Consider the following 26,497-nt stretch of genomic DNA (forward strand, 5'->3'; position numbering starts at 1 on the left):
TATATATATATATATATATATATATATATATATTTCATTCTAGTTAAATAAACTCTCATCAATATACGACGGAAGTAATGTGTAAGCGAGGGTATACGAGTCATCACTTATGGTCTTAAGTATGTTCAATCTTATTAAAAAAGGTTATTCAAGTAAAGAATATTGGGTGAAATCTATGTAGTATTTATAATTTATTTATTATGTAGAGTTTAAGTCAATAGATTACTCATGTCTAGTGGCTTAAATTGTTTGAAATATTTGAAGCTAGAGGTAGAAGAGGTATTTGAGTATAACTTTTAAAGAAATATAATATTATTAAAGTGAGATATAGTTTTCGAGAAGATTTTTCATGCTTAGTACACCGACATAACTAGGAAACATCTATAATTGTGTTTATTAAATATATGTTACTAAGTTTTATGTTCATTGTGTTGGAAATGATGTTTTTCAGGTAATAAATATATGTTGAAAGTCTGAAGAGTATTCGGGTTGCTTATCAATTCTTCAATGTCATGAATCGAATCACATCTAATGTCTATAATAAAGTTATAGTTTAATTAAGTCTTACTTGAATGTTATTTTAAAGTTTATAAATATTTTAGTATTTTAAATTATTTCAAAAATTTATAAAATTATTTTATTTATTTACAAACACTTATATATTTTTAAATTAAAAAATTCAGTTTCAAATTTTTTCTTTTAAACTCATAGTTAAACTTTAGGCCTTAAACAATTCAAAACATTTTAAATTTCGAAATCCATAAAGTTTGAAAGTAGCGATGTGTATATTAGAGCTTTTCTTTGGAGACGGCTCACGTTAAGTGGATAACAAATGAAGAAAGAAAAATCACAAATATGATTGAGCCTGATGCTTAAACTTTTCAGAATCAATCCTTCCATGCCTACGAGATTGTGAATTTGCTAAGTTTTGAACTCAATTGATTGATCCTGATGCTTGGAGTAAATTTTGAAGCATTGGATTGCATGATTCAAACTTATGTGACGGTGGCATTGGTAATATCAGTGTTCATGAGATTTGGAAGGCTATAAAGTCCACTATTTTTCAAATCAACATTGGTTTAGTAAAAATTTCCAACCAGATTGCACATTAGAGATTTTTTTAGAGATCACTAAGGCACCTCTGCTAGAGTTTTCCGGCTTCCCCTTTTTAGTCCTTTGTTGTGACCTTAAATAACAGATCAACGCTTAAATTTTTATGGTCATTAAAAACGAGTTTTTCATATTGTAAAGTTATAATTTTATCTTAGTAGTAGTGTTGTGGAGGGTTCACTTTGGTATAAGACATTTGTTACTCATTTTAGAAGGGGTTGAATAGAATCTCAACTTTCTAGATATTTTTATCATACAACATATATTATTAAAAAAATTGAAGTCTTGCTAACAAGTGCTTTTATGAATGATACTTTTTAAAAAATAAAAATTTTATCTTGAAAATAACACATTCAAAATTTTCAATGTGTTGAAAATATAACTTTCAAGAAATAACTAACTTAATATTTATATATATATATAATTGTTTAATAAGTGTTTTTGCTACATTTGTTAATATTTATAAATAAATTTTTAATTCTTATAAAATTTCAACATTTTATTTTTAGTTTATATAAAATATATATTAACATTTTAGTTTCAAAAAAATTTCGTTTTTATTTTTTATATTTGTTTTTAAATCGATTAATGTGTACCTTTCTTATAAAAAATTTATTTGCATAACAAAATTAAATTAAATTAAATTGAATTTTTAAATATTTAATATCTAAAAAATTATATATTATTATTAAAAAATTAAATTTTGTACGAGATTATTAAAACACGTCACCACATAAATTTTGTAGGAAGGAGTATCACTTATGCTCCTAAATTAATGAAAATTCTTTTGTTTCTAAAAAAAATAAAAATAAATGACATTTTTCTTAACATCAAAGAGAACTATAAAAGTTTGATCCCTCTCAATTTAAATCATTTGACTGAAAATGAGAGGTATCACTTATACGGTCTACCAATGCTGCCTGCTGCTGCTCAAGCAAATCACCCTCCCACTGATATAAAGGCCTCGTCCAAAATGAAAATAGTCTAGATTATGGGCCTGTTAGTTTAAATTTTAAAACAAGTGATTTTAAGTTATATTTTTATAAATAGTAGATATTATTTCAGATTTACTTTTTATAGGTTAAAATAATGATTTAGATATTTATTTTTTAAAATTTTCACATGATAAAAATATATTATTTTTTTAAATAGTTATCTTTCAAAAATAATTTTTACGAGAAAATTTAAAAATAACTTCTCATATTAATTATTTTTAAAATTTTATTATCTAAAATAAATTGTAATAAATAGATAAAATATTTAAAATAATTTTTATGATAAATTATTTAAACTAATTTATCATTTGAAATTATATTTTTAAAATTTTAGAAAAAGTTATAATAACAAAATAAAATACTTTAAAAATCAATTTTTTTTAAACCTGGTATTATATTCTCTTTTAAAAGTAAGAAGATTGATCATATGTCCATTTGTTTGTTCATCCGCCACATATTTAGTTCATATTGATATATTATTTTCATTATTTCAATAAGTTTAGAAAAATAGCTTATATAAATTAAAAAATAACTTACAAATATATATTGTTAAACTTGCAAGGAATATATTAAACTTTTCATTTACATGTTGTGAATCAATTATATTTGTTAGATTTCAAAAAAATAGGTACCTTAAGTATAAGATTATTTGATTGATAGTATATAAAAATTAAAGTCTACATAAAAAAAATAATAATAAACTTTAAATTTAAATGAGCTTGTGACTCTTTAATTTTTTAATTATATGATATTAATCATGTAATTTTTTAGAGCGATTTTATCCCTACTTTTATCCTATTTCTTTTTTCTTAGCCCTCGGACAATTTTTTACTAAATTTTTACTAACATGAATTTTTTAAAACATTTGGGTAGTTATAATTTGACCAAATGAAAATTAATAAATGGAATTCAAAAACAAAAACAAGACAATTGAAAAAAGGGTATAAAATATATTTAATTCATATTTTTATAAAAAGAAAATCTAAATTTTTGTGTGTGAGATTTTTATAATATTGTGACATACATGCATAATATTATTCAAAAATTATAAGTGATGTTCACGAATTGATTGAAAAATAAAAACTCAAAATTAAATACCAAAAATTATAAAGACTAAAAACTTATATAATTCAAAAAAATAAGATCAATAAAAAATTAAAGATCATACTAATAAATATCCTAAATATATTTATTAAAGACTAAAAAAAGGAAATAAAACATACTAGTAAGTTTTATATAGGAAACACATTTTTAAAATTTTAAGATATTGAATGGAGTTAAAAAAATTAAAGTTGCTACATGTGGATATTGTGTCAAACTAAACTTGGTTTTGATATATAAGTTAAAATACTAAACAATACATAATCCGGATCCTGTCCATCTCTTCTGCTGCAAATTGATATGATTTGAGATAGCCAAACAAAATAAGAATGGAAATTATAGAAAACATACAAAATCATATAATCATTTTGTCCACTATCTTAATTAGCTGGTGGTATTTCACCTCAAAATAAAAAAGCACTGATTATGATCTATAAAATGGAATATTAAGTGGATCTCAAATCCTGTTAAGGCCTTCATTGTCCCCCTTTCGAGGTATCCATCATCCTTTCCTTGTCCAACTTTTTCTTCGCTTTTCTTTTTCTTTCTTTTTTTCTTGTTCATCCATACACGCATGGTCCATGGTAAAAAGAAAACAAATTATTAATGACCACAATCTTATGATACTTTATAGTTATAATTGTTCATTTAGTCGTTTAACTTAATTTTAGATAACACTTCAATATTTTATTTTATTTATTTATTTAATTTTAAATAATAATTTAATTATTTATATTTTAAAATATCAACAATGTTATCATTTTTTTACATAAACTTAAAAAATTTATCAAAATCTTCAAACAAAACTCATAAAATTCAATACGAATTTCAAGAAAATTCATATATTCATCAAATGCATAACTCAAATATTCAAATAAACTTATATTTTCATCTCCAACAACATCAAATTTATCAAATAAAGAATAAAATTATAAAATTATTTAAAGATTTGAGTTATGAATTTGACGAAATTTACATTATATTGAAGTTGATAATTAATTTTATGAGTTTTGTTTGAAAATTTTGATAAAATTTTGTAAAAAAGAATGATAATATTATTGACATTTTAAGGTATAAATGATCAAATTGTTACTTAAAATTAAATAAAAAATTAAATAAAATAAAAAAGATTAAGTACTGAAGTGTTAATTGAAATTAAGTTAACAGATTGTAGGAGCAGTTATGTTTACTTTATATTATAATCTTGAAATACTTGTTAAAAAACTAAAACTAAAAATATAATTTTAGAAGTGCAGAATTTAATGTCTTAAAATAAAATAAAATAAAAATTGACTATTTTTATGTAGAATTTATCTATTTATTTTCATAAGGGCACATAATTTTTTTTACAATCTTAGAATACATTTAATCATGCTATCATGTTGTTGCTTTTCGAAAGTGATTTTCACCTATCGTCACGTTGTCGTTAGTTTCTAGTTTGTTTTTTAAAGAACATAATCATGTTTTTAGTTGAAAATTATATATTCTTTTGTCAAAAAGAATTACATTACATGTTCTAAAATCACGGTTTGACAAACTTGGAGTATGAAGACAACCGATCAAAGGGTCAAGACAGAATGACATGCCCCACCCCAAAAAAGAAAATAAAAAGCATAATGCAAAAAAGGAAGGAAAAAATAAAACATAGCCTTATGATAATGTGTCTCTAGGGTGGGGACTTTTAATTTCAGCAAATGCAAACACCGAAAGCAAATTTATCACACTATGCATTTTAGCACTTTCCTTCAATTATCACTAACCGATTACCTGTTAAGAGAAAGAAAAATTAATGATAGGGCATGGACAAATCAGTAATTTAAAACATTATTTGTCTTATTTATTTATTTTTATTTTGAATGACAAATTTTGATATTTTGTTTTTATATATTTTAAAATATGTGAATTAAACTAATATGCCCTAATAATATTAAATAAGTTTACACAAATATATTATTATAGATATTTATGAAACTCATTAGTGTTGCAGTTTGTGATCAGAAGTAAAAATATGTAATAAAAAAATGTTTTCTAAACTAAAATGGACCTAAATAAAACAAGAATTTGTTTGCCAGTTTAAATAAGAACAATTCTAAGTATAACATGCAACTATTATTTATAATTTAGCAAATAATCATTTATAAAGTTTAATTTCAAGCTAATGCCAAATACATTATATTAATGATTTTTTTAAAATAATTATTGTATTTAACATTTAGAATGTAATAATTAATTTTAACTTAAACATATCAAAAAATTTACTTCATATCTCTATATTCTCTAAATTTTGATAAAAATCTAATTTTACAATTTTATAAAAAGAAAAATAAGTCAAACTTTATGTTTTTTTTTTTTTACATATTTGTGTTTCAGAAAATTTGAAATAAAAATTTCAATATATAAGTGTGTTTTAAAAAATTTGAAAAAAAAAATTCGGTACTCAAACATCAAATTTTCTAAGACATATTTGTGTATCAAAAAAAAAATTTAAAAATTTTACGATACACAAAGTTTAATTTTCTAAAATACATTTGTGTATCGAAAAATTTAAAAAAATAAATTCTAATACATAAATTTCAAATTTTATGAAATAAAAAAGTGTTTCGAAACACTTTTTTAAAAGTTTTTCAAAACTCAATTTGAATTCAGTGGAGTACTATTTTTTTTATAAATAAAATAGATAATTTATATAAAATATGGGAATAGGGATATAAATGAGGGGTATAGGATATAATTTTCAAAATTTTAATCAAATAATTAATAAATTTTAATTAAAAATAAATTATTTGAGAAAAATAAATTTCAAATTCCGTCTAAAATTATTATTAATTAAATTTTACTTCTGAGTCAAATATCATATCATTGCTATATCTTTTCTTGAGAATAAAAAAAAAATTATATTAAAGTTTTGCTCGTAAGAAACTATTCAATACATTTAGAAGAAAAGTATATGTAATATTAAAGTTTGTTTTTATAAATTATTCAACGATATAGAATGTTGTTGTTGGAATTTCTTTTTATAATATAATAATAGTTAAATAATATATGTGATCTTTTAATTTAATTTTAGTTAATATTTTAATTATTTAACTATTTTTTTCTTCGATTCGGTCATTTATTTTATTCTCAAGTAATATTTTGATCTTTTATGTATTAAAATGTTAACAATGTTATTCTTTTTGTTACAAAAATTCATAAAAAAATTTAAACAAAATCTATAAAATTAATTTTTATTTTTAATATAATATAAATTTTATCAAATTTATAAAAAATTTAAATAAAATCTATAAAATTAATTTTTATTTTTAATAAATTTTATCAAATTTATAACTTAAATATTTAAATAAATTCATATTTTTATTTTTTATTTTTTATTTGATGGGTTTAGTGTTTTTGGAGATAAGAGATGAAACAATATAATTGTTGTGCAACATCGACATCGGAGAACATCGTAGAACAATAGTTTGTGAAAGAAAAATAATGTAAAGCAATCGTTTATCAAAAATAAAATGTGGACCAATGGATTCGAAGGGCGGGCCTTTAGAACAACCGTCCAAAAGTTGTGTAAACGTTGTTATCAACAACTTTTGTAAAAGTTTATTAAAAAAAACAACTTTTTTAAAGTTCTATTTTATATTTTATTTCTTTCATAATATAAGCTATTCTTTTATTAAAAATTTCAAAATTGAATTAAATAAGAGGTGTCGAAAATATAAGAACAGTTTCAAATTTTTTATTTTTTATAATATAATAAAATAATAGTTGATATTTTTTTGTTAAATATATTTTTTATTCTTAAAAATTTACAAACTTTTAAGTTTAGCCTATAATTTTTTTAATTCATTTTTAGTTTTTATTTATATTTTCTATGGACTTTCTTTAGGAAATAAAAATATCATCTATTCACAACAACAACAAAAAATTCAAAATTGAAATTAAAAATAAATTAAAAAAATATTAAAACTAAAAAGTCAATATTTTTCTATAGAGACTACAACAAAATTTTATAAAAACTAAAATTTATTTTACTCTTTTTTATTTTTAAAATCATACTTTTTTATTATGGTTATAATTTTTAAAATTAAAATAAGACTTCAAATGTTTTTAAAAATAATCCTAAAACAATACATTATAGGAAGTTTGTGCCACATAAGCCAAAACGCAAACTATCAAACGGAAAAAAAAATCTAAATTAAATAACTACAACTAAAAGAACCAAAATTTAAGTGAAATTGGACAGCCTATCCAAATCCGGACAAATATTGAGATTACTCTACCATATATTAAAGTCAAAATCAAACCTTTTTAATTTTGAATTTTAGCCATCACTATGAAAGAATCTTGATGCGATCTATTATTCGAGAAACATTTACCACAACATGATTAAACACATAATAGTACACACCTAATTTATAGCACATCATTCAAATAACTTTAATGTTTTTTCAAATATTTATTAAATTAAAACGAAGTCACTGGAAATGAAAATTATGATTTTGTGCACAATTATGTAATTCACTTCAAACATCCAACTAAAATACAATATCGAACCAAACTCAACTAAAGATATTACATTAAAAAATTAAATGTTGTTATGATTCATCTTTTTCACATCCCAAACAACGAATACCTTTATCACATAACACACCATGACATATCAAATTATATTTAGTGAGTAATCTATTATTGAAGAGCTTTCATACAAACAAATATACTTTGAGAAGTATCAACTTTCTTCAAGTGATATAAAAAAAAAGGATCCACTTGATTCGTTAGAAAATTGTTTGTAAACAACTTTGATAGAATGTTCACCCCTTGGCCGTGTTGTCAAGTCCACCTATCTAATACATTTTTATGCAAAACCACTAAATCCAACGAAAAAGCACAATTTAACAATAACTATTTTTCCTAAACAAAAAAAAAAATTGTCATCCACCTCCAAGCCCCCCCACCCACCCAAGTCTAGACATATTCGCTACCAAATTATTTTTCTAAACCACCAAACCGTAGTTATGTAATTCACTTTAAACCGAAGATACCTATCACACAAAGCACCTACGTCCACTCAACTGTCATGCCAAAATGGAGTATGTCTACCATAACCTACCAAACGAGCCAAATTTGTACATAACCAATTTTCTCTTTCACCACCCAATCTATCACAGACTACAAAGTATGTATGGCAACGTGACGGGGGCAGATTTTGCCTCCTCCACCCCACACTCGACTAATCGAAGAAAATTCGCACCCACCCTAATTTTCATAGAGGATGTGAAATTTAGGTCTCCATCTTCGCCCGCAACGAGGTTCAGGTTTCTCCACCTGCACAGACATCTATTCATATATATAAAATTATAAAATTAAAAATCATATATATTATAATTAATATAATAAAATATTATTATTAGACAATAATAAAATTATAAAATATTTTCTATAGAGATAAAATTATAATTTTTAATATTTAAAAAAATATTAAGTATATTCAATATGTATATGTATATGTAAATAAAATTTAAAATTTACAATAATATTACTTGTTGGATGGGTTTGGGGGCAGGGGCGGGGTGAATATTATCACTCCTAAACCCGTTCCCGAATTTTAATTTCGGGGAAAATTCACATCCACACCCAATCAATACGGAGTTTCCCTGCCCAAATCAAGCGAGTTTAGGGGGTATCCGCTGGTGCGGGCTATGTTGCTATCCCTACTATAGAGGCATATCATAGTTATGACAGGGGGCCACGACCACCCAATAAAAAAATATATATAGGTGAAATGACCAAAATATCATTGTTGAAATTATAAAATTACAAATATACCTAAAATATGTATTTTCTCCACTTTTTCTCACCCTCTTAACAGAAGCGCGAATCTTCATTCGTCTTCGTCGTTGTTTCCACTCGTGTCTTCTCTGTCGTCTTCATATGCAGTTTGTCTTAGTCTCTCTCTGCTCACTCCATTGTTGCGTCTCTCTCCTTGCACGCACGATCTGTGCCACTGTCGTCGTTCGTCTCCCGTCATCCATCAGCCCACGACCATTACCCCAAATAAGAGTATTTTGCGATCTAGTCACCATACTCGCCACATATGTTAGTCACTGATTTGTTATGCAAAATGAGTGATTGATTAGTGAATGTGACTCTAACAAAAATGGTGATGGATAATGATTTGCATTACTTTGATTGTGACCGAATCTTTAATTTGTTATTGTGAATAGTATCCCGGAAAGCACCCTCAAATTTGACAACATCTACAAAATCAATTAGATGTAATACGAAGAGCTTATCTAAAATTTGGTTCTTATCAAATAAATTTAGAACAATATCCTTTATCCGGAATTGAGATTCATCCAAGACAGTTTCAATACGTTTGGTTTTACATCTTTTCTTCATGACTAGAATATTAACCTTATAAAGATATTGTATATTGCTTATCATGCTATCTATTTAGCAAAAGACAAAGTGGATGTCCGAATCAGATATCTTCATTGGTACGGGTTTTAAAGGTTGGAAGAAAGTTATAAATGGAAAATATTGCGCTTTTCTCAAGAACATAGGGATAGATCCTTGCTCATCACACAATAATGCAATGAAAACTTGTTTAGACTTGTTAAATCAAGATGGACATATTAGGAATATTATTCAAGCGCAAAGCTCATAATTTTTTTTGAAGAATCGAATACGTCTCAAGACATCAATTGACAATGTTCATTGGTTAACACTTCAAGCTTGTGCTTTTAGGGGACATGATGAAACTAGTGGGTCAAGAAATCAAGTCAATTTTCTTCAATTGATAAAACTCTTGACATCTTACAATGATGAAGTTACAAAAGTTGAGTTGGAAAATGCTCTTTATATTTCCAAGTATACTTCACATTAAATTCAAAAATAGATATTGCATATTCTTTCTAGTAGGGTAAGAAAACATATATGTGAATAATTTGTGATTCCAAATTTTGCAAGTTTGTTGATGAAGCTCATGATGAATCAAAAAAGGAAAAATAGTCTCTTTTGTTAAGATTTGTTGGCAAAGTTAGTTTAATACAAGAGCGTTTTTTTTTTGTGGCACATGTTAAAGACACCAAAGCTTTATCTCTGAAAGAAGAAGTATGTGATATATTTTCTCAACATAATCTTGATGTTTCTAATATATATGGTTAATGGTATGATGGTGCTAGTAATATGAGAGGAGAATGGAACGTTTTACAAACATTATTTATGAAAGGTTGTCTTTATGCATATCGTATCCATTGTTTTGCTCATTGATTACAACTTGCCGTTATTACTACATCAAGAGAAGTTGTTATAATTCATAAATTATTTGAGAAGCTGACTTTTTTTTGTTAATGTTGTTTGTTCTTCTACTAATTGTCATGATGAGTTGCAAACTACTCAATTAGAGGAAATTGTATATTTGCTAGAAATTGATGAGATTGTAACTGGTAAAGGTGCAAAACAAATTGGTACTTTGAAACGAGGTGGGGATACTCGTTGGGGATCACATTTCTCTTCTATTTGTAGCTTGATAAGTATTAATGAGGTAACTTGTGCCGTTTTAAAAAAAATACAAATGAAAGAACAAGTTATTATACATGTGAGGATGTTGATAATGCTTATAATTAATTGAAGGAGTTTGATTTTATATTTATCTTGTATTTGATAAAAGACATTATGTGGAAGTTGATATGTTGTGTCAAGCCTTACAACAACAATATCAAATGTAGTTAATGTTATGTGTTTGGTTGGAACAATAAAGTCTTTTATTTAAGCCTTGAGAGAAGATGGTTGAGATGTATTATTTACTAAAGTGAAGATTTTGTGAAAAACATGATATTGAGATTCCTTATCTCATCAATGTACATTCAACAAGGTCAGGTTACAATAAAGTATTATTTTAGAGTTGAAATATTTTTTACTGCTATTGACCAACAATTAGAAGTGTTGAATAAAATATTTAGTGAACAAACAATAAATTTGTTAACTCTAAATTGTGCTTTGACTCTTAAAGATAATTATAAAGCTTTTAACATTGAAAACATTTGCGCTATAGTTGAAAAATATTACCCTATGAATTTCAATATGCAAGAGAAGATCAATTTCAATTCCAACTCCGACGTTTCTTGATTGATACTCGTCAAGATTTAAATTTGAGTACGTTATCAACTATCCAAGAATTGTGGTCATATTTGAGTGCAACGGAGGTCCTTCCAGAAACCTTATCTATGTTAGACCTATAAACAACATTAAATCCCTCTTACCCCAAAATAAGCTACTAAAATGTGTTAATGTATGTAGTTGTTTTAAAGAATTATATATAATATTACGATTTGATAAAAATTGTGAAATACAATTAGAGGATGTATATATCAAAATTTATTTACGTTGTTAGTATATTTCTATTTGAATAAATAGTTTATTTAATAATTTATAGCATAGTATTTATGTATGATTTTAAATTGTTTTCATAATTTAATTTGAATAACTTACAAAAATTAATTATAAATAATTTATGAGATATATTATAAACTATTTCTATAACATAGATTTTTACAAATAAGTGTATCAGTGTATAAACTAAAATAAGTTAAACAAATAGTCAATAAATTTTAAAAAACATGTAACAAATATTTGCTAAAGCGTAATATTACATAACAAATTATAACATAGATCATCATCATTTAATGTGTTTCATAGTTTTTACCTCAATTATTGATCAACAAATTAATTAATCTCTAGCTTATCCTCTTATATTGGACCTTTCATATCATAGCATATTTTTAATGTATATTGGTCTAGTCGGTGAAAATTCAATTTCTATCTCATGTACTTGAGTTTGTCCAGTGGCAGTGAGGTCGATCAATAATTTTTCACAAATATCCTTTTCGCCCAATCTTATTTAATTTTTTTCTTCTTTCCTTTTTTATGTTTTGATCTTTCAAATTTCAACCCCTATCTATCTCTATAGTCTATATAATTAGTTGTACCCGCCATATTAAACAATATATAAATTTCAAATTAAATTAAATAATTCGCAAAAGCTCCGGGTTGTTTACTTCCGGTGACTATTCTGGCAACTTCCTCCGTGAACGTCGCCAGAAATGAACGACTCATGGAGAACTGGTACGAGCACATTGGATGGCCACCCTTGCCGGCGATCGATTGAGGACCGATCATCTTCACGGAGGACAAGGTCCGTCTTCTCCGGTTCCGGCGTTTCCCACTTCGAATCCGTTCATGTAGACGACTACTCTGATGTCTTTGGAGGTCCACCCAGAACCCTACTCGTTCACAAATTCTCTAGCGCCGGATCGCTCTACGACGAAATTTGCCGGCTGCCGGAGTTCACATCTCCGGCGGAGAAGGTTGACATGACCTTGCCTGTGTTCAGGATTCCTGCGAGAAATGATGGATTTTTCAGCGACATATTCGGATCGGACGATGACCGGAAATCAAGAGAGCGATCGGGGTCTCTGTCGAAGGCGAATTCTTCGTCGGCGTTAAGTTCCGAGGAATTAAGCCCTCGGCGGCCGACTATCGGAGACGAAGTGCCAGTGTCTGCTTTTGCTTCAAAACTGAGGTACTAGTAACGGTTTTCTTTTTCATTTTTTGCTAATTGACATTTATACCCTTTTTCACACTTCTTGCTTCTTTGAATTTGAATGAGAAGAAGTTGCTTTAATTTCCATGTTTATCTACAAAGCTGAATTTCTGGTTAAACTAAAATAGTGAAAACAGCAAAATCAATTACATGGCAAACATTTCATTGTCAATGCTTGTTATGCTTTGGCTTTGGTGCTGTCCCATATTGATTTATTCTTCAACTGTAAGCATAGTATCTGTTAGATAGATCTCAAAAGAAACAGAAAAACATACTTTCCTATGCAAATTTTCCCTAAGCCAAAATGAAGGTTGGGAGGTCTAAGACTCTAAAACAAACTTCCTAACCAGTTTTCAACATAAGGTTGAGTTCGTATAGTTCAATTGAAGATTAAATTGCCTTCTGATGCTATGGTAAAAAATTAAAGGAAATTCTGAGGGTTCTAAGTGATTATTATTACTACAGGCCAACTAGTGTCTCGTGGAAACGGAACTCATCAACTATGCTACCTGAGGAATACCCAAGTAGGCAGGGAGTGTCTATTTTTCCATGGAATGTTCAGTCATTTGAAATTCACTATCCAGATAATGATCACAAGACAAACTTTAAAAGTTCTCCTATGGAATTCTCAAAAAGGGCCTCATCCCCTGAAACTATTAGTCTCGGATCCAATACATATCAAGGCGTCAAAACATTTACCGATGACTGCGAGCTCAATTCACCATTTTCCGAGTCAAAATGTTCAGTTCATGATTATGTGCCTTCAGAACAACTTATACAACAGGATGACGATGTTGATGATGATTATGACAATGATGACGAGGTTATGAGCTCCTATGTCATAGAGATTAACTCCAATCTCAGAAGGGGAGATTGTGAATCATCAGATATTGATGAAGCAATTGCATGGGCCAAAGAGAGGTTTCAATCGCGAAGCTCTGAGGAAAGCATGAGAAATGATGGCAATGTGCAGAAAGTTCAAACACAAGGTGATTTGATTATCTTAAAAAATAAAAAGTCTAAAAGTTTAACAAATTTTGTTCTTGAAACAGACAAAAGCATGCAACCTCATATTTGTATTGTATCTTATCATATGATGATGCAGGAAGCTCTGATGCAAGTGAATACCATGATGATGGAATGGGAAAAGTTCAACCTCCTAAGGTAAACATATATTACTATTAACTGATACAAAGCTTAACCATATTTTTTTATTAAAATAAATAAATGTTTGAGATATGATGTTGGCTTTGTAAGCTTTCGTAAACTTGGGGCAAGAAAAGAAAAAATTGATATTTTATTAGTTGATGAAAATAGTTCAAATACTAATACTAAATGGAAACTCAGTGGTAAGAGTTTGACTTTATAACATGATAGAGTTTAAATTCTCTCGGAACAGTTGTAAAATAATCATTAGTATCGCATTAATTAATAATAAATGGCAGAATATATTCTTCTCTGCATGATGCCTCGACAGAGGGTCTGATCAACACAATCCATAAACTAAATCAAATTAAAATAATAATGAAAACTATGTGTGATGATTATAAAAAGAATAAAAATTATAGATAGTGGTTTCAACTTATATATTTTCTGAAATAGTGGATTTATTTGGATTTTTCTCTGTTTCTATTTATTTATCCTAAGAACAAAGATTTAGAATGGTGCTCTATTATGGTTTTTTCTGCAGAAGCAACAGACAGACACAGAGAAGTTGGATGAAGATATAAGAATGTGGTCATTTGGCAAAGAAACTGACATTCGGCTACTGCTTTCAACACTACATCATGTAAGATTTTCTTTGTTGTTGTATTCTTATTACTCTGACAATTTTTGAAATTTTCTGCCACTTATCCAAGTAACAGTAAATTTGACCCATGTATGTATGATTTTCATTAACAGATTCTATGGCCTGAGAGTGGCTGGTATCCTATTTCTCTTGTGAATCTAAAAGAAAAGTCACAGGTCAAGAGGGCTTATCAGAAAGCAAGGTTATGCCTACATCCAGACAAACTGCAACAAAAAGGAGCAACTCTCCTACACAAGTACATAGCAGAGAAGGCTTTCTCCATTCTTCAGGTATGTTAAAATATTATTTATATATACACACACTACACATGTATAATCCCATGGATGGATAAGTTCTATTCATAAATTAAAGATGGATAAGTTCTATCATTGAATTATGAGTTGGGTTATTTTGACACAAATTTGACATTAACTTAGATGGTTAATACAATTCAAATATGTGGTTAATTGCATTCAGTAGATAGTTAGTGATTATAAGGTGTCGCAACTCATGAACCATCCTCTTAGTACAATTATCTAGAATTTTGAATAATAAAATGTCAAAACTTATTAACCATCCACCGAACACAAATCACGATTTTGAACATCATTGTCACAATTTTCTGATGTTCATATACATACCCATTAACTAAGATTTTGTTCAAAGATACATAATATTCATTAATTACAATTTTAGTTCAAATACACATGAAAATTGTGATTAATGAATATCATGTATATTTGAACAAAATCTAGATGGTTAGTTAATGTGTATGTATATGAACATCTGAAAATTGTAATTAATGACGTTCAAAATTGTAATTTGTGTTCAGTGGATGGTTAATCAGTTTTGACATTTTATTATATTCATTTTTCATCAAATGAACACAATTAACCACATATTTAACTGCGGTTAACCATCCAAATTGATTATCAAAATTTAATTTGTCTTGAACTATATATGGAATGGACTGAGGATCAATGCTGAAATTAAGTACACATGAATGAACAGGATGCATGGGCTGTATTCATTTCTGAATCTGTTTCCTTTTGACAAGCTCATGACACTAGTCATTGATGACTCAGTTTTGTCTTGAAAGTTGTGGACAAACATGGGGACATTTGAAAACATCAGCTCTTTTGTACAAATATAGTAACTGATGGATCCACCGTTTGGTCTTTTTTTGTGTCATAAAGTTTTTTTTTTTTTTTGACGTTTGTTTGTGTCATAATGTTATTTGATGCTTTAGTAGATATTATTTTTGAAGTAGTTATATGAAGTTATTTGATTGGTTTTAGTATTTGATTTGTATATTGTTGACATGGACGCAAGAACAAGTTTGTACCATACTTCCGGTGCCATATACGTAGCCCTTCTGCAATCTCATCACATTTCCCAATTTATAGGGGACTTTTTCTACTCTTTCGCCATAAATATTTTATTTGTTTTTTCTCAAATTATTTATCATTTTATAATATTTATATAATATATACTTTTTATTAATATATTTTTATTTAATATATTTCAACTCATTAAATTTTTAAATTAACTGCAATTAATAACAATATTTAAATAAATAAAATTCATTTTATTATTAAAATCAACACAACTAATAATTTTCTTAAGAATTACAGACAATTCTAATGAGACTAATAGAGTATTTTTTACTGATTTAAGATATTCTTTTAGGTGGCTATATTTTCTAGTTACTAGATTTATTAATGTAATATAACCTTCATTTCTTATACTATAAATTTGATTTACATACCTTTGGAATATAATTGTATTTAGTAAACATAAGTATAACTTATGAATATTCATTCAGAAAAAGAAAAAAAAACTTATGAATACCCAAATTATCTAAATCAAAATGCCAATTCATTTTAAAATTTCATATTCATAATCACAACAATAATTAAGTGGAGGATACCCAGACACTTAAATGTACCCCTTTTTAATTAAAAAAAAAGGCAGATACTAACAAATGCTCCCAAAACACTTATTAGTGATCCAAATATAAAAATTCATCACTAAAAATATGAGAGCTTATGTATTTAACCTTATCAAAATTTTAATTTTAATTTTAATTTTAATTTTTTCAATACAAAATTTCCTTTTTTATTCCTTAACAAGTGCAATTGTTAGCAAAACCCTTGAAAAAAACAGGGGAAAAGATATATATAAGAAATTTTTAGCTATTGTTTTTGCATTAATTAAAAAGGGTCAAAGACATAACGCATTCTATCATTAAAAATTGACATTTTCAGTATTTACAATTCAATGCTCAAACTACAAGTCTTGACGCAAATAGTTATTATTCGATAATAACTCAAGTCTTGATAGATTAATGCCTGAGATCTCTGTGCTCTACAGAGGGAGGAGAAAAGCAACATGTCTGCTGCAACAACCTTACGAACTCTTGGCTAGAGAGACTTTGGAATATGCCTAGCATACCATCTCTAGTTCGGATAAATATGCCTATAATACCATCTGTAGTTCGGATAAATATAAATATAGCTGGAATCCTGCAAAATGTTGGGAAAACGAAAAATAGTTGGAGAAATCAGTGCATAGCAGAGTCTGAGCTGAAAAATGTAAAGCAAAAACATTATTTATCAACTTTCTAAACCTATGGTAATACCCACTTACAAGGAAAAATGGAAACACCAAATACTCTAACAAAATCTCAGAGTTGACCATGACTTTTGCTCATGGAGTGGTTGTGTAGGAGCCTTTTACGAGTGGCTTGCTGATCATTCTGCTAAAGAGATTCAAGCGATTGACAATGAATACATGAAAATTAATCAATGTAAGGTGTAAACATTTATGGATTAATTTAATTAGAAACATATGCAATAAATGAATTAATTTACTCTAAATAAACACAGGGCACATAGTCAGAACAGTCATTCTCAACTTAACAAGACTTGCAAAGTTCTAATTTTAACTTATCTAGTATAATTATAATAACATGAATTGTGAACACTTCATCGACTAGTCTATTTTCAAACTACGCAATTTGAAGTTTTTTCAGTCCAGTGTCATTGCGTCCTAATCACAAAATATAGCTAAAGAATAGCTTCTGAAACAAATGCTAGCAAACAACATGCAAGCCTTATGCCATTAGGTGTCTGCATGGACCATTCAATCAGACTATACAAAAACCAAACTTACAATAAACCATTTCTTGTGGGTAGGGATGGGAATAGGTTAGGCCGTCCGACAGGGGTCTATGGTTTGACCTACTTATATAGTCTGGCCTATTTAATAAAAAGGCTAGGCTCAGACTATTTTTAAAGTCTATTTATTTAAATAGGTCAGGTTCAGACTTATAAAAAAACCTATTAGACTTGACAGACCGACCTATATATATTTAATTATTTACTAATGTTATTTTTTATTATTATATTAATAATATTATTTTCTATTTTAAATTTTATCAATTAGACAATCACTCAGTAGTCATTCCATATTCGGTAGTCATTCCATATTTGGTAGTCCTTCCATATTCGGTAGCCATTCAATTAGTCAATAACTCAGTAATCCTTCCATATTTGTTTGAGAGGTAATAATGGGTGCATTTGTTTCAGGAAAAAAAAATTATTCTTTGAAACCAAGAATTATGTTTTAGGGTTTAAAGGATGTTTGTTTCAGATTATTTTTAAAATTATTTTGTTAGAAAAATTATTTTTTATTTAATATATATAGATATGTACATTGATATTGGTATGTGGAGAGCATATGGTATGAGTAGAGCATTTAAATGTTTTAATATGAATAAGGGTTTTAAACAGGCTTCCAGGTCAGGCTAGACTTTTAAAAAGGTCAGGTCAAGCTAGACTTATAAAAAGGTCAAGTCAGGCCGGAAAAAAAACCTATGATAGGCCGTAGACCAGGCTTAGGCCTAAAAAATTAATCGTAGGCCAGACTCAGGCCTTTCAAAGTCTGGCCTGGCCTGGCCTATTCCCACCCTTACTTGTCGGGAAACACATTTATCTAGTCAACACTAGACCAGACATAGCTTATACAACAAGTGTGGTTACTCAATTCATGCATAATCCATGGGAGAGACAATAACAACTAGTGAATTGAATCCTTCAATATTTGTAGACAAGCCTAGTGGTTTGACTCTATTTATTATGGTATAGATTTGTTTTAGTCCATTAGGACACAGATATGATTTGCAAGATTTTATCAGATATTATTTCCTTGTAATTCCGTAACAAGGACAGATTCGATATGGCTTCTATATATTGTAAACAGCCTCAATAATTTTTTACCAGCAATCATAATAATATTCAGACCTTTTATCCTCTTTTCCTACATACATACATAAAGACAATCGACAAATGGTGTGTGTATCAATGAAAAAATAGCTTGCACAATAAAATAAAGCTTCCAATTTATCAAACACAATGAAATAAATTCATAGCAGGGTGAGAGATAGAGAAACAAAATTAGGAGTAAGACAGACAAACCTTGTACAAAGACGCAGCAGACTCAGACTGTACTGTCGGAATTGCATTCCCTAGTGATTGCAAAACATCCAAAGCATCTAAAGTCAACTGCCAACCGCAAAGTGCAATTACATCACTACTGGTGCTTGGAACAGAATTAGGACAGCCAGCAGCAGCAACAATGCCATTTACCCAAGGGCAATACTGGTTGTGATAGACAATAGGATCAAACTCTACAGCTTCTTCGTAGTTGTTTTCTCCTTTTGGAGGACCTAAATAATTAACAATGTCAATGATTTTGCGACAACATGTACCAACTGATAAAGTGAAAAAGGGAGAGACCCACCCATCAAGATATGAACAGAGTATCAAGAAAATATTTACAAGGCCCTGGAACCAATAGAATGCAGAACAGAAGCCCAGCAACAGAAATTACAAAATCAAGGAATCCTCATAAATAAAACTATTTCTGAACAGCTGTAACTGCAAATTCCACATTAATAGTTCAACACATATTGCATACAACTTTTTTCGTCCGGTTGGATGATACAAAAATACCACATAATATCTTGATATTATCTTAAGCTTAGAGTATCTCATAGGATTAGTTTCCTATTCTTATTTTAGAATGTCTTTAAGATTAGTTTTCACATTTCTTAGTTATTATTGTGCTTTGTTTCCCTGTTTGATTTAAAATTGGAATATAGTTCTACTATAAATAGCGATTTCTTCATGGTATTTTCAATCATATCAATGTATAACCATAATTCACAGTCTATAATCTATTTTCCCTCTATCTAATACACTATAAACTATAACCCCAACACTTTCAAACAATCATAGCCCAATAGCGGTAGAGCAGTATAAACAAGGAGAGCCATGTATGCAGTTAAAGGGATAAATTGAAGAGGCCTTGAGGAAGTAACTAAAGCCCTAACTATAAATAAGAAACCAAAGTTACTGGTTACGAGAGCTGTTAAAGTCAGTTTGCACTTGGAGGTTTCTCTTCCTCAAACTGGAGCTTTTCTCTGAAACTCTAATGAACTTCTTTTGCAATTTATATTTCATACTCACTTTCTTCAATTCTTCTCTGTGGTTCTTCTTTAAATTATAGATTCTAACTTTTCGAGCACAACAGTGAAGGTAACAATAAAAAAAAGCTCAAGATAATCAAAATATAGAGCTTACCAATCCGATTTGCAGTGGCAAGATCCGACTCAACTAGAGCACAGTTGTTGGTGAAAGATGATTTACCATCCTTCATGATCTCTTCTTTAGTATTTCCACAATCTGAATTAATATTAGCATTGCAAGATTGGGATGGATGACTATTGTTAGCAGGTGGAAGTTTGCAGTTTTGACTAATCTTTTCACCACTTTCAACAGATTCTGCCTTTGTAGAACAACCAATTTTTGACCCACTGTCAGCCCTTCCTGCAGAGTGAGACATCATCTCCTGGCTATCACCAACAGGATATTCTCTGTTTATATCATCTGGGATGATCTCATCCATTAGACCTGGATCAGGAACAGATTCACCAGTCTGTCCCTGATTTTCAGCATCTTCTGCTCTGTGTTCCATTTCACCAACAACACTAGCAGTTCTGTGTACAGATATATCTGCTCCATGGATTTCAGCTTCATGACTAGCACACATTCCAACACTCCCTCCACTAATGCCAAGACTAATTCCATCTCGAGCCTGAGCAGTCACGGTTTCTGCATTAAAAATTTCTTCCCCATAGTTTGTACTGCTGACTCCCACTTCACCAGGGACAGCTTCAGTAACTGTTTGTAAACAAGTGCTTTGCTGAGCTTGATTGCTGTTATTCAGCTCAGATGTTTCATTCATGTCTACATTGCCATAGGTGCTAGAGGAGGGGAAATGAACATCATCAAGGTCTCCTGGGTAGTTTTCAACACTTTCCATAGAGTCGTCATTTACACTATGATATATTGTGTCCATTGCAATGACAGATGATGCACGGGTTGAATCTCTAGCAGATTGGATTCCTATTAAGCAGTCACTACCTTGATGGAATGAAGAAATTCGATTGCCTGTAACATAACCATCAAAGCCCAATGAATGGCTAGGACCAGCACCAGATGAATCTCTTTGAAGAGGTGAACAATAAGTGTCAAAAATATCAGAGTCACGGGCCCGTTTTGAAGGACCGGCTGAATATTGTCCACCATCAGTAACTTCATCACCATCACGGTCGATCACAGTTCCTTCAACACTATCAGCCTGCTGCTGCGACCTAAGAACTGGCCTGTCATCTGAGCTTCCACCTTTTTCAAGATTTCTCTTACGAGAGCTTGGCCCTCGTGATTCATATGAAGCTGCACGATCACCAATCTCACTCCCTGCAGGCTGACCAATCATCAAATCCCTTCCCATGTCTACATCGTGAATATTTTCAGATGTTGCTGTCCGGCCAAAAGGAGTAAAACGAAAACCCCCAGCCATAGTAAGATTTAAATCCAAATCTGTGTTTGCCAATGATTTCCCCTCATTTCGTGTTGCAACTTCATCACGATCTTCAGTCTGATCTTTCTCTGCATCATCAGCTGCAACCCAACCATTGATTCCACTAGCTGCACTTCCTCCACGAGTTAATCCTATCTTTTTACAGGTATCGGGGTTATCGATATAGTTAGGAGCAATACGACTCGGACGAGGAACAGTCAAAAAATCCAAAATTCTAACTGTAGCACCACATAAACTACAGTCAAGCATAGCTGACCTACAGTCAAGTCTTGAATCCTTCAGAGATTCCTTTCCCTTTCTGGCATCCATTTTAGTAGAAGTAGAAACTGCTTTTGGCCCTGGATCTTGAGTAAGACGGAGTTGAGTCTTGCTTGGACCAACAGAATATCCATTTCTTTCAGATTGAGCAGAGTGCTCTTCACAATCTTGAACATTTAAGAGCCATCTTGGTTCCCACCCACAAAGGCTGATGAGCTTCTGTGCCTGCCAAAACAACAATACATTAATAGAAAATAAGCATATGACAGAATAGCAACAGATGTTTCATATAAACTACTATTAGAAATACAAAATTTACACGTCTTACACGAGTAAAGGAGCAGTATGCCTCATCCTGAGAGCTTTCCAGCTCTAACATATTCTCAGGCTTAAAGTCTACTCCAAACATAAAGTTTTGAGACTGTGATAGAAAGCGTTCAATTTGTGGGCCTCGAGAAACAGACATCAACTCAATTGCAGAGATCGCTACCACAGGAAGATAGTGAAATTGTATGAGTCCATCACATCTATCCTTGTAGCCACCAATTAAGGCAGACTGAGAAGTTGGAGGGAACTGCACTAGGCTTTCTGGACAACTGTTTCCTTTCCAAGCGCAATTGGCTTTATGCCCCGAATCCAGCTGTCTGGCAAAGGATTCACTGGCATCTTGAGCTTTGGCCAGTACATTGACAAAACAAATTAAAAGAAAATGATGATCAAAATCAGCAACAACAGAGAAGTTTATTTATTCTAGTTATCAGATAATAAAGTTTGCTTGACAAACTGATTCAAAATTAGATTATATCTGTCTAACTGTTTCCAGATAAGAATGAGCCCAGTCATTTTGCATATCAGAAATAGCATTCCATTGCTACAGACATGAGCTGAACACCAAAGGGAAAAAATGATTCTATCCTATAAAAAATTTCAAACATATTGATAAACTAATATCATGAGTCAAATTTCATAGGAAAAAATTACAAATCATTGACCTACGGAACCTTGTATAGGAAGGAAAGGTGCTGCTTCTAATGTTTTACATAATGCACTAAGTTAGGAATGACTTTCTTTATATTTGGAAGACTAACATATCAATAATAGTATTCCTATGAAGGTAAAGCCCTTGTTTTAATGCAATGAATTTCATCCTATCATTTATTCCAAGCTCCTCTTTTCATCATGTTGATTTATGCATGTGCCTGTATACACAACACCGAAACAAAAATAGGCCTTTCTCGGGCATTGAATGTTCTTAATTATCCTAGTTACTTTAACATGCCTCATTTTAGAGAAAATTTGAATTTGGAATCAAGATGGAATGGCTGCAAATCCTTAAATTGCAAACGTTCAAACACCAACCTTCAGCTATTGTCCAAGATAACAATGATGTAAAACTCAGGTATGCACCACATGACTCGCACGCAATTTTGTCCTCACCAATATTTGTCCAACCTTTCTGAGCACAAGCCAATGAATTGATGATCTGGAAGAAATTTAAAAGGACGTGAGATTTCTGGAGACTGCCTCATATCTACTTAGGACTAGCAAATGTAACATATTATCGACTATTTATTATCCACACACACTCCATAGGTTAAGTTTACACCTCGCAGATCAAGATAATTTCCTTAGACAATAATTTCGTGTGAATATGACATGTTAAAAGGAATTTTGTGTGAGATAATGAAACACAAAAAATAACAAATCTTAAGGCCAAACTTTCAATTACTACAAATGATATTTATATTATTCTCTCAATTTGTTAGCTACCAAACGGAATACTGCTTAAAAAAAATATAAACAGGAACAGGCCATGAAACCAATTCAATGAAGAAAAGAACTTGAAAACTTGGAATAATTAGTCAAGAAAGTAATTACAGATAAATAGAAGTACAATTTTTTTCCTTTTCCAGGTTAAAACAGTATTTTGCCAATACATGTACAAAGTCTTTAAAAAGCTTTTGAATGCCAGGAATCTATTATTTCAACAGCCCAAAGGAATCACGAAAGACAAAAATTTCCTTCAATTTTGATAGTTGAAGAAATATGCAGATTAAAGAGGGAAAGTACAAGTAGGGAGAGGATGAGATACTCTACAGAACATAGAAGTCAAGATATAACATAAAAGAATCAATTATGCAGCTGCTTCCCAGTCTCTCTAAATATTAGAGATTCAGGAACGATAAGCTGCACAATGCCACAGATTTAGCCCCCATTATCTGTTTTGGGGGTATAGGGGGGGCCCATGGCCCCCTAATGGGAGTGAAGGAGCATTGGAAGATAATAGATTAATAGAAAAACCCAGGGATATGACTGGCCATTGAGAAAACACGGAGAAAACAGATATCTGGATTCTCAAGATAAATACAAACCCTTCAAAAGAAAAAAATAATAATAATGGGAAGAATATGAAGCATAAAACCTCAATTAAGAAACATTGCAAACCCATATGTCCTACCAGAACTAGAAAGTTTATACAAGTACGATCTCCCAAACCAAAGTAAACCAGCATTTGGAAGAAGAAAAAAACATCACCGAGGAATAACCTGGTTATCTTGGTGATGAAGAAAAAACTTCTGAGCTTTCTTACATGTACAACTTATCGCAAATGAGTAATAGAACGTCTAAATTTTAATATTGGAAAGGTGAAACTCTACCTTATCACAAATAAGAATAATTTAATAGATATACACACATATATATAGCCACATTGGCATGCATTAGATCTAGAAGCCAACAACACATCCACATCAGCAAAAAACAGAGACACAGACATGATCACGGCAGAAAACAAATTTATGGGAGAGAGGGAAATGCATTGGGAGAAGAAGATGGAGAGAAGAAAAGAAAGCCGCGGTCGCTATTTTGAGAGAGGAGAGAGAGGAGATGTTGATGCAGATGTCTTGATTGAGAGAGGGAGATGAGAGATCGCAGCTGAAAGTTTTTGTTGAACAGAGTCAATAATAAGGGGAAATAGGGGTTTTTACGAACTAGGCCGTGGAATTCGAGGAAAAATCTGCACATTCAGGATTACAGAAGTTCAGTGATCGCGCTATTTTGCAATGAAGATCGGCAATCCCACCATGGTCGTACACAGATGTGATCTAGGCACCAATCTGGAACGGAGAGCCTACAAAACCATATGATACAACCCTGCGAGTAAACTACAGTCCTGGCAACAACGGACTACAAGCATTGACAAGAAAAACGCGATACTCTATTCATGACAAAACAAAACAAAAAATCATACATAGCATTGATTTCATTTAGATAGCATAACAATAAGTTTGTTTTATGAATTACAAGCATAAACAAAAACTATCACAAAGTTAATAATTATTAGTTTAAGACAAGTTGTGGGTGAGTTGTTTGTGACTGCAACAATAATTAATAAGGCTAGGATTACTCCAAACCTGAGGCTTCCCAAACCAATTTACAGGAGCAAAAGTAGCCAAACGCCTTAATAAATCTCCCCTTTCCCAGGGCCTACATGAAGATCTTGGTGAACCAAATGCAGAACCACTAGCACTTGTGCTCATAGAAGTCCATGGTGGTTGTGAACCAACATATGATAGAGAAGTCGCTTTAGAGCCTTGCACACGACTTGATCCATCAATGCTGCCAACATTCATCGGAACAGCCGGGGAAGATGCCCCAGCAGAACTGGTAAAATAAATAAATAATTAGTCATTTATTTGAGAAAGTTCGTCAAACGAATAACATCTGGATAGGATAGGACAAATGAATGTTAAATAAAAATACCTTAATTTACCATCGCTAGCCATACATCACCACATATGCATTAAGTTCAAATTCATAAAAATACAAGAAACTTTCTATTTTACTCCATACATAATACATGAGAGAATCTAGCCTCTAGCCTATGGTGCGCGGTAAAGCAAATAGGTTAGGCTCTCAAAGGAAATATATTGTAGGACAGTTATAAAAGTTAAGATTCACAGCTTCATGTCTATGGAACAATAAATAGAACCATTTTCTCTTATGGGAAATATCTGGTTATTATTGATGAAACAGTTCCTGTTAATAATAACTATGGCAGAGAAGGGTTTCGGGTTTGGGGAAGAGGATGACAAAATCCAAAAGTGCTTGAAGAAAATGGTAGGAACCAAAGTGACTATGGCAATAGTGATAGTGATGCATCATGCATATATCTACTTAACACAACCGGCATTAGATCTAATTCTCAAGCAGCAGCTAACGATGACAAAAATCTCCTAAAATTTCACCATTCTATTTCAATATTAATTTCAGTTACTCGGCGAACGCGAGCAAATTGAAAACAAAGGTAACGTAAATCTAAAATTTGAAGCAACACGAAACCCTAATTTGAGAAGAATTTAGCGCGCGAATGGAAGCGTGAGAGAGAAGACTGTACCTGGCAGCGGTTGTGGGATCAACGGTGCCACCGGAGCTGATAACCTCTTCCCTCATCATCACACACTCTGTCTTAACTTTCTCAATTTTTGAACCAAATGAAATTCAATTCGAAGTGGGAGAGTAGAATAGCAGCTACGGCAATATAAGCGAGTGTTAGCGCGTGACCCCCACTGCGACTACGGAACTAATGGTGGGTGCCGGTAGTTTTTACTTTTTAAAAAGCAGTCTTTTTTATGAGTTCAACAAAAAATATGGCTGAGTAAAAACAAACACAAAACAAAACCTTATCAAAAAATAAAA

At 30.4% G+C, this 26,497-nt stretch overlaps 2 protein-coding genes across 3 annotated transcripts; one reads left to right on the plus strand and one right to left on the minus strand.

The window, feature by feature from the left end:
* Positions 1-12,021: 12,021 nt before the first annotated feature.
* Positions 12,022-16,012, plus strand: LOC101502155 (uncharacterized). Its single transcript, XM_004504490.4, has 6 exons — positions 12,022-12,783; positions 13,270-13,793; positions 13,910-13,968; positions 14,495-14,593; positions 14,707-14,883; positions 15,605-16,012. The coding sequence occupies exons 1-6, from the start codon at positions 12,305-12,307 to the stop codon at positions 15,644-15,646; spliced, it is 1,380 nt and encodes a 459-aa protein (XP_004504547.1). The 5' UTR covers positions 12,022-12,304; the 3' UTR covers positions 15,647-16,012.
* Positions 16,013-16,772: 760 nt separating this feature from the next.
* LOC101502473 (uncharacterized) lies at positions 16,773-26,358 on the minus strand. Of its 2 annotated transcripts, none has more exons than XM_004504493.4 (8): positions 26,196-26,357; positions 25,213-25,462; positions 23,159-23,282; positions 22,128-22,471; positions 20,239-22,024; positions 19,072-19,322; positions 17,243-17,351; positions 16,773-17,118 (listed from the first exon to the last, which is right to left on the minus strand). In XM_004504493.4, exons 1-7 carry the CDS (start codon positions 26,252-26,254, stop codon positions 17,280-17,282), a joined length of 2,886 nt encoding a protein of 961 aa, XP_004504550.1. In that variant the 5' UTR covers positions 26,255-26,357; the 3' UTR covers positions 16,773-17,118; positions 17,243-17,279. The 2 variants fall into 2 exon arrangements, with proteins under 2 accessions (XP_004504550.1, XP_004504548.1); XM_004504491.4 differs by having other exon boundaries at positions 16,979-17,118; positions 17,243-17,354; positions 26,196-26,358.
* Between the last annotated feature and the right edge of the window lie 139 nt (positions 26,359-26,497).

The sequence above is a fragment of the Cicer arietinum genome, chromosome 6 (assembly GCF_000331145.2).
Source record: "Cicer arietinum cultivar CDC Frontier isolate Library 1 chromosome 6, Cicar.CDCFrontier_v2.0, whole genome shotgun sequence".
Taxonomy (NCBI): domain Eukaryota; kingdom Viridiplantae; phylum Streptophyta; class Magnoliopsida; order Fabales; family Fabaceae; genus Cicer; species Cicer arietinum.